We start from the raw sequence: 9,951 nt of genomic DNA on the forward strand, positions 1-9,951 counted from the left end.
TAACATTAGACTGAATATGAACAAAAGTAATAACAAAATGATAATACCAAAAAATCTCTCACAAAGCCCAAAACGACAAAAACAACAACTCTGACACCCTCTTAACATGCAAAGATTCTGGCTCACGGTGTTTTAATTCAACTCCCAAAGGAAGCGCGATGCTGTCGAGGAACCAGACCAGCCGAGTGAACCACGAAATATGACACACAGAAGAGGTGAAACTCTGAGACCGGGAGTTACGTTTGCCCCCCAAAGAAGTCAAGTTTGGAGTCGGAGAGGCGAGCGCATTGCCATTGTAGGCCTTTCATATTCATCACAGCTTTTACAGCAGCTAAAGCACTACAAGGATATGAGGAAAAAGAAAACAATGCGTGGGTGTGAGCCACACAAATGAACAGAAAATATTGCATGCACAAGTCAAAGGCTTGTGATACCCTCAGCTGAACTGAGTGAGTTCCAACAGAGAAAGCTGCGTCTGGAAGTGGGGAAAAGTTGGAGTTTACAGAGCATTATTCCCTGTGGTTGCAAAAGACCTCAGGCAGGCAGGTGGTTTGAGCTTACAATATTCATCTGGACAGGTTTAGTGTCTGTTTTGTTTTTTTTTTTAACTAGAACTTACCTAAAAGGAAGAAGCTTATAAACTCCTCATCTTTCTTGAAAGCAAATCTTGCTTGAAAGCAATTTTGACATTACTTCCAAGCAATGTCAAAATAACAGTAAAAGCTGAAGTTCAGACTGACTCTTTAAAGGGGCAGTGCCATGTAAAACTGACTTTTTTGAGGTTTACATCATGTTATAATGCTATTCCCTAATTAAAAAACGTACCTGGAGAGTTGCCTTGATTCGTTCATGCATGTTTGAGAAATCCTTTAATTTCCCATTGCAACTATTCAGCTGTCCATAATGCCTAGCGCTGCCTTAAAGGCGCAGTTCCTCCTCGGAGCTGGAGTTTCGCCCCATAAAGCAGCCCTCCCCCAAACCACCAACTCTCATCTCCATCAGACTCGCCAACAGCAACATGTGCTACTTCTCAGAGCAATTCTGGTAAAACGGTAAGACGTTACTGAAAGGTCAGCAGAAGATGTAGTGATGACTTCCTGGAGGTGAAGTTTTAGAAAGAGCAGGAGTTTTTAAAGAGTCCAAAGCCCAATTTCCAGGAGTTAAATCAGGAAGTTTTTTTTTTATTTATTTGATATATAACAACTAAAAGTAACAATGATACTTGATTATGCCATAACATGGTACTATGTCTGGATAACACATAATGCTGCTTTTTTAAACCACAATGTTGCAGGAAAATATCAAATGTATTCTGTGGAAATCCCTTTCCAGTGTAGATTCTAGAAAAGGACACTAAGTTCAAAGTTAGAGATAAAACATTTCTAATTGGTTTCCCTGTTTGTTGACAGATCCTTCAGTGTCTTCCCAGGAGGTGCTGTTTAATCAATTAATTGGTGACTTTTTCCTACAATTTTACTTAAATTTGTCGTGAGTTTAATTCATACATCTTTCCTTTTTGCTGACCATAATGAACTGCCTTCCCTGTTCCCCTGGTGTTGTGCAATTTGGGGTGTAGCCACCATCAATTTCTCATCTCACTCTCTAGTTCGCTCATCTGCCTTCTCCCTATTCTTTCCCCATCCGCACCTCTATCTCACACCCCAGAGAAGTTGGACTGTGCGACACTGGGCAGAGTGCCCATCTTGTACCAAAAAAATATATAAAATAAACCGAGGTTATGAGAGAGCTGTGCAGGGGGAAAGAGATTAATCTGGCTTTAGGGGTGGTGATGTTGGTGGTGTGTTGCAGCCAACTTGCAGGATAATTATGTTGTGATTTGCAAAGCCGAACTCATCTTTTTTCACATGCATTATTCGCGTAGCTAATTAGTTTCTTTGGAGGGGCATGTATTTGTACCAGAGAAGCCGAAGCAAAAAGACATTCGATGTGAAAGCGCCATCATCAGAGCTGTGATGTGAAGTGAGGGGGATTCCCCCCTTTGGAGGTTCCTAAACTCCGAGATATGCTTTTAAATCTGTTTAAGAATCTCGAAGGACGCATTATGAGTCGGAAAACCTGGTTCTCATGAGCGCAAATATTTATGCAAATGCAGGTCATCCGCCATTTGGAAAAGGGAAATGTAATTACGGCAACACTTGCACCGAATGCGCTAAGGAGAAAAGCTGCAGAAGCCAGCATTCCTCCATTTAAGTTGCTCAAAAAAAAAAGAGTCATTGTGAGACAAGAAGCTGCAAATTATATTAAGATTCAAGAGCTATCTTCACCTTAATAAAGAACATGGATTACATGTCACGATTAGGAAAAGGACAATCCGTTATTAGTTTAATTGGTTCTCTCCTCTGCGTTCAGTCAATGTGACTTTTGACTCGGCGCTCGTTAAGCGTTACACCTCACAGGCTCCATAACTTCCATTTTCCCCATTAATCCCACAGAGCTGTGCAGAAGGCTTCTGGTACTTTGTGTGTTTAGAAACTTATTCCTCGAACAGACCTTCAGGGGAGACATTACATTGATTCTGAGCTCTGGTGATGGTTTTGACATGCAGCTGGTCAGAGTCATTAGGACCACTGAAAGCAACAGGAATTAAGCCTTCTGCAACAGATGGTTCCCCCCCCCCCAGAGGCCTAAATCTAGTTTTTTAGTTTGATGTTCTTATCTGAACGTGTAGTAATAATAATAACAGTTTTGAAGGCAAACTTCCTTCCAGCTCAGACCAGAGCTGTGAAGGAAAATGTTCTTTCAATTTTCACAGAACTAAGATGCAATATTTTACAAACGTTCCCAATAAAAGCCTTTAAAAGATACTTCACCCTGAACATCAATTCACAGTGAATTGAGGTTCAGTGCAGTTTCCTCTCTGCTCACAAAACCAACCTGAATGCTAGGCATTCTTGTGCTCAGGCTTTCATTTGTCCGTGACATAATTTAATGAACTTTCAGAAATTGTTAATTGCTGTGGAGTGCATACAGACGAAAATAATAATTCTGTGTGCATCGTCATTGATGTTTGACAAATATGAAGAGGAACAGGTGAATAGGAAGATGTGACAAGGGAATGACTGAACAAAAACAGTATGTACAATGGGGAGGCGGATTACTAGACATTACCTATGAGTATAATTAACAGAATTTGCTACGCCATTGCGGGAGGACAAACTGAGGTACTGAGGGAGCACGGCTGGAAATGACCAAGTAAACATAAAGAAATGCTGAGGAAGTGACTGAGCAAGACCAGCATGTGAAAACACAGGCACAGATAAAATAATCATCCATCTGCCTCTGGTATGATTTCTTTTTGTCTATCTGTCAAGAAGTTATCCCAGGTTTATTATGCATGTAATCTCACTGAGAAACAAAGCTCATCTCTCAAGAGAAGAGCTTACTTTTTTTTTTTTTTTTAAATGATGTAATGTATAAGATATTCTGGGCGACTTTGGTAAGATTGTAAAAATAGTTCTGCCAGTGAAGGATGTGCTGAAACTATCAATTTCTCCGCCTGTGCCTGGTGTCTGTACATCACAGTCTAGCTTACGGTGCTTGATTTGTTTCTAATTCACCTTCCACACAAGTTAAAGCCATAATTTGCTCTGAGTAAAGACAGCCCCAAGTCCAACAAGTGGTTCGTGCACCACAGTTTGAAATATGTGATTTTAAAAGATTCCCTCAGCGACTCTTCCATCCAGTTACAGAAATGTAACGGGATGGTAATAAGATGAGGAAATGGGAGCTTATTGCCTATACATTGTCTACAGTCCTAAAATGAGAATTTTATGAATAGGTTCGTCTGCGAAACACTGCGAAACGGCAGTGAGTCATGCTAGCTGAACTCAGTGCTTCTTGGTATCATTTTAAGCAGCTGCTTGGGATACACAAGGTACCCTGTCTCTCCTCAAAAGGCTTTGAGAGATTGTTAAATGGCTACAGGCCACACTGGATGCATAAGTCATTCTTTGTGTTGCTGAATTGACTGGTAAGAAAGCAGGGCCGAGAGTGTAAAGCAGACTTTGACTTGCCTGTAAATGGGTTTACAGGGATTTCAAATAGCGCTGAATGGAGGACGGTGGCTTTGTGGCAGAAGGATTTACACCTCTGCTCTCCTGTCCTTTTTTTTTGTCTTCTCATTTACCAAGATAGTCAGTGTTACTGGGAACCAAACCACTGACTGTCAAGCACTGTGGGATTATAAATACCAGTTTAAGAGTCCCCAAGAAAAAAAAAAAAGTGCCTTTTTTGGGACTGCCAACCTGTCCTCCCAGTTTTGTTCCTCTGACACATCTCTTGGAGGCCAGGCTTCTTCACAAAACAAACACACACACTCATAAGAGTGCTGCATAAAACAGTGTGAAAAATGTGAGCTGAGCTCAAAAGTCTGCGCTTGCTGGAACAAATCCTCGTGTGCTCAAAGCCACCTTTGTTTTAATTAAACGTCCTGTTGCTAATATTGTGGCTTGTAAAAATATTCAAATTCCTTGAACATTTTTCCCCTTTCGTCATGTCACAGCCTATGTACTTAAATCGGATTTTATGTCATTTACAACAAAGTACTCCATAATTTCGAATTGGAAGGAAAATTATGGTGGTTCTCATTTTTTTTTTTTCAAATATAATTCTGAAAATCCCTTTTTTAACCTACTACCTTCAGATGTCAACTCAATAGTTCATATAATCCATCATTTTTATTAAAGCTGATGGAAGTCTAGCAACAATAAATGAGATATTGGTGAAAAAACAAAGAAGCCATAAGTCCAGTCAAGTCATAAACTTCACACCATCCCCATGGCAAAGCTTGGTGGTGGCAGCATCATCTTATCGAGATCCATTTCTCAGCATGGATAATTAAGCTGATAAAAGCTGGTAGGAGAATTGAGAGGGCTTGTAACATGGCAACACTGGAGGGAAATCTGTAAAAGGCTGCAGAAGGCTCGAGTATGAGTGAGTCTAAAAGCACAACCAGAACCACAATAGAAAAAAAAAAGATCAAACCCATGATTAAGATATTAAAATTATATCCAGACCTAAGTCTGAATAAAAACCTGTGGTATGGCCTGTCCAGTCACCCTTAGGTTTAGCCATTTTAAAAAGCAGAATGACAGACTTGTAGCAGTAAATGGAGATAAAGGCAAGATAAGATAAACTTCTCTAGCTTCTCGAAGATGTTTCACCTCTTGTCCATAAGGCTGCTTCTGTGTTTAGCTTGGTCGGAAGTAACAGGCTTACTCAGAATAATCACAGTAATAGGGCCATGAATGTCACTAATAGGGTAATTAAGATACGTTGATCATTGACCCTAATTTCTGCTCTGCTCAGTGCAGCGCCACTGGTGGCTGAAATTCCCAAAATGTCACGTGAGTTGTATTATGTAACTTCATCAGTATGTAGTATATACTTTTCCTTCATCAAAAAAATAAAATAAAATAAAATAAAAATCCCGATAAAACATGTTTAAGGTTTTTGTTTGTAATGAGAGAACATTCCTAAAACATGAACATTTGAAGTGAATATTCAAAGTTTCTGCTTGTAGAAAATGTATTAGAGCCAAAAAAAAAAGAAAAAAAAAGTACAGCATTCATTTCTAAAAGCCTTATTTTCATCATTCTAAGACCAAACGCTTGACTTGTCTTCTTAAACTGAATGAATGACCAACTAATTCCATATAATTTTCTCCCTATTTGCCTGATCAAGAGCCCACCCACCCCTCTCCATTTGACACTGGTCCCGATAATGGTGCATTGTCAAAAGCGCGGCTGCAGCTTGTAATAAGGGGTATTTACCCTCAGGGAACAGCAATCATCATGGATGGGGGCATCGCAGAAAGCACACACTCGAAGGAGGTGCGAACACCACCAAACACAGAGGCTTCTTTCCTGAAAAGGAATCTGACTCATGGAACATCTGGGCAAAGGATTTGGGGGGATTAACGAGGTTATTATAGGTGTCTGAATGTGACAGAAGGATCTCTGAGTTTATCTGCCCTGCTTCCAAAAAAAGCTGAGACAGTTGCAAAACTAGCAGTTGTGGGAATAAAAAAAACAAACAAACATCCAAACACATACTCAGGCATGTGTTTGGATGCATTTTGTTTTCAAGAGCTGAGGACACCAGATGATTATTCAGACTCTAAATCCTCAACAATCACCAAAAGAATGATCAAAGTCTGATTAGAGGAATGCTTTATTTTCATTGAACAGAATATGACCCTCATGGAGGACATATCAGGAGACAAACTGCAATATTTTCACATCATAAGATTGGGAACTTGAATAGAAACAAATCTTGCACAATGGTTTGAAAATATTTCCACCTCAAAGCATCTCAAACTCACATGGGTCAATTCTGCTCTGGGCTTATGCTGCACCACCTTGTTGCCAACAATATTTATTCATAAAGGGATAAAAGGATTCAATTCAATGCTGAAATAAGAAAGCAAATGGCAAAGTCCTAAAATATAAATACATAAATAAAAAATGTAATTGAGATATAAAAAAAAATGTAACATAAGTTATGTTTTATTTACATCCATATCATTTTTAAATATGTATTTTGTTCACTTTGTCCAATCTGGCAGAAATTTAAAAAGCTGCAGACTGCTTTTGTTCATTTCCAGGTCAAAACCTTGAATATTCATACTGGTCAGACGTCAAATGTAAAATTTTTCACATGAATGAGAGTATTTGCAACTCAGTTTAAGTTGTATTGGCCCTTTGCTGTTTTAATGAAAATATAAAAAGGAGTCTTTTTTTTTATATATATATATATACATTTTTGGCACTTATGTTACCTTAGATTTGACAGATATAGATCAGAGCACGGAGGCCGGTTAAATCTGAATTATCTTTCCTGCAGACACAATAAGTCACAGTTTGAGACTGCAGGAAACACTGACTGAATTTCTGTAAACTAGACAATGTGGAGTGGTGACTCCATGTAACACATGCACCATGATCTCCCAAGCAGAAAAGATAAACTCAATCAAAAATTAACTTCAAAAATGTTTTGGGTGTTTTTGTTTGTTTCTTTTTTTTTTTAGGCCAAACTTTTGCAAGCCACTGCACTTCAAGCACAATCACAGCAGGAGCTGTGAGCTTAATTACTGTAAGCCACATGTTCTTTTTTTTTTTCCACATGATTAGCATTGAAACTGTAAATCTACTGCACATCAGATGGGTGCTTTTCTACAGAAAACACTGGCAGTGAAGCAGGATGGAAAACCACCAACCACCCTCTTTCCAATTACTGGTGTTGACTCAAACTCATCGTCTTTCCGCACGAAGGGGATGATCAACACTCAGTTGCGTTTCCTACTTTTCCAACATACATCAACATGGGGATATATTCAGAGAAACCATTTGCATAAATGCTGGTGGGGCTCAGGATGGAGCTCATCATTTACCTGAATGCTGTCTAATTGCACATGCTTGTGTATGATGTGAGCCTATAGTCAGCTCAACTTGGCATGCTGGGAAAGTTCAGATCCAAAACTTACGTCAGGATCTGCCAGGTGCTCAACTTGGCATTTCGCTACCCGTCCGTTCTCCATTTGAACTGACTGCTTACTAAAGATTTCCATTTGCAACATAACTGTTGTTCATTCAGCAAATTTCTTGAAAGGCTCCGTATTTTCCTTTTCCTCCCGTTCTGAGCTGAGAGATGTTGAAGCAAGCTTCTCTGAAGGTCAGAGAGCCCATCAATAATGCACTCACAGCTTGTTATAACTCAAACTCACTCAGCTCCAATGGCTCACCAACCAAAAACCCAGCATCAAAGAGCAGAAACATGTGTGTGTGCGTGCGTACGCGTACACATCCTGGAGTATTTAAGGGACGAATAGCACTGTCAGCCATAACATAAAAAAAAACGCTTTCTGTTAGGAAGGGGAGTGACTGTCTGTATTAGGATTGATCTGGTCTGGCAGACATTCTTCTCTTTTTTTTATAAATTATTTCTGAAAATGAAAAAATGTAGAATATTACAGAACAGGGAGCGAGCTTGAGGCCAGGGACATGGGCACAGTGTGAATGTGATGCAAAGCTTTGAAAATGTAAGTCCCTTTTTTTTAAAAGAATGCAGCAGGGGAAGGGTTGAGGCTTTCAGAGGTCTGTTGGTGCTGAAAGCAGCCAGCTACTGTACACACCTGCACATGAGAGAGGCTTTAGGATGCAATGAGGCTATTGATTTTTCATTAAGAACTAATAATAATAATAACAATGCATTATTTTAAAATCAGCGTGACCCAAGATTTTAAGGACATAATCACAGCTTAATTTGAGAAGCCCACTTCAAGTCGTCTATGCATAATGCGTAGCGGTTGCTCTCGATTAGGTGAATGGCTCTCCAACCAGGGCCTGGCATGAAGAAGGGGCCACAAGGTCAAATGGCAGTGATAAGTAAATAGGTACACAAGCAGGGATATGAAAATAGAACAAGAACCAATATCATCCGGAACAAATAAGCCATAAAATCGGGGCTAATACTATGAATCCGACACTAATTTGCGCCATTTGCTGGGTCCCATTTTCAAAGAATCAATAAAGAAAACTTCTTCAGGGACAAACAAAAGTTAGCTTTTGTTTCCAAAGTCTTTCTATGATAAAAAGAGAGAGAGAGAGAGAGAGAGAGAGAGAGAGAGAGAGAGAGAGCTTATGGCAAATAAGCAATAAAATAGTTTTTCAGGGAGAAATGACACGTAACTTCTTCTAACTGCCCTCATCCCCTCACCTCCAGTGCCCTGGACAGAGAGCCACACTAAACCAACAGCATGTGTGAGGAATTGAGTCCATTGAAGGGCAACTGCTGTCCACCGAAACACCCCCCACGTCCACGCAGGCACAAATCAAAACGAGCAACTTCGGAAGTTACATTCGCCACATTAGGCAGGATCGCCGTATCATCGTGGAATAAGCACATCTCACAGACAGGGTGGGGCTCTCTCTTTCTCTCTCAGAACTTTCCCCGCACGCCGTCCCGATTCCCGAACTTTTCATTCACGCGTGCAGCTTCGCACCGCACTCACCTGCAGGAGACGGTGATCTCCACTTTCGTGGCCGGAATGTTGCCGGTGATCGGGTCAAAGTCGTACACTGATGACATGTCCCCCAGCTTGTCCATAACGTCCCCCTCCATCATCTCCATGGCGAGAGCCTGCGCCGGCTCCGGTGTGATCCGAGAGGCGCACAGCCTGGCCCCGACGGAGCGCGTCGAGTCTCCCCTGCTGACTCCTGAGACCAGATCGGAGACCAGACGGCCTCCGGTCCGACCGGGTGAGGCAGCCACTTCACAGATGTTGAAGCTGGAGAGGATGGAGGGGAGTGAGCAGTGAGTGAATGGAAAAGGGGGGGTGGTGGGACATTAATTAATAAATAAATAAAGCGCAAAAAATAAAAAAAATAAACTGTAGCGGACTTTGTTAACTCGCCAAACAGCGTGAAAATCTGAATACGGGGACAGTATCTGAGATTACTGTTGCGCCCTCACCGACCTGCTGCACATCGCATGGGGAGGTGGACCTGCTCTTTGATTTTCTCCTCAGTCTGTGCGCACAGCGGAGCGTGTGAGAAGAAAAGACCTGATAGCTGCACTTAAACCCACCCATCCTCCTCCCACATGGAATTACACTCAAGTGCTGCCAACCCAGCCCATGTACCCCGCTGCTGCTGCTGCTGCTGCTGTCACCCTGCAGAAGATGAGCTGTAAAGGAGTAATGACAAATTAATTACGATGTGATGTTATGCTATATTGCAGGTGCTCTGCTTTCTTGCAATGTGCAGCATTTCTTTAATAATAATTTTTTTAAAAATCCACTGAAGCTTCACTTAAAACATAGTTGCAGTTGCAGACACTTTATATGAAACGGTGAAATAATAAATGGATGAATGAGACACACATTTATATATATATATATATAATAATTACATCCCAATCCCACACTTCGAA

The 9,951-nt window shown here is 40.8% G+C and overlaps 1 protein-coding gene across 3 annotated transcripts in view; it reads right to left on the bottom strand.

Moving 5' to 3' along the window:
• The window catches only part of cpne5b (copine Vb), a 123,495-nt gene extending 113,822 nt beyond the window's left edge, over positions 1–9,673 (bottom strand). Inside the window, exons 1-2 of one of the 3 annotated variants that reach the window (XM_016675996.1) lie at positions 9,497–9,673; positions 9,032–9,307 (exon numbers count right to left, since the gene is read on the bottom strand). In XM_016675996.1, the coding sequence (XP_016531482.1) occupies positions 9,032–9,307; positions 9,497–9,507 (287 nt within the window). In that variant the 5' untranslated portion in view covers positions 9,508–9,673. Of the gene's footprint in view, positions 1–9,031; positions 9,308–9,420 lie in introns of all 3 variants that reach the window. The other 2 variants (XM_007561294.2, XM_016675997.1) reach the window with 2 other exon arrangements.
• Positions 9,674–9,951: the final 278 nt, after the last annotated feature.

This window comes from Poecilia formosa, unplaced genomic scaffold, assembly GCF_000485575.1.
Source record: "Poecilia formosa unplaced genomic scaffold, Poecilia_formosa-5.1.2 Scaffold124, whole genome shotgun sequence".
Classification (NCBI taxonomy): Eukaryota; Metazoa; Chordata; class Actinopteri; order Cyprinodontiformes; family Poeciliidae; genus Poecilia; species Poecilia formosa.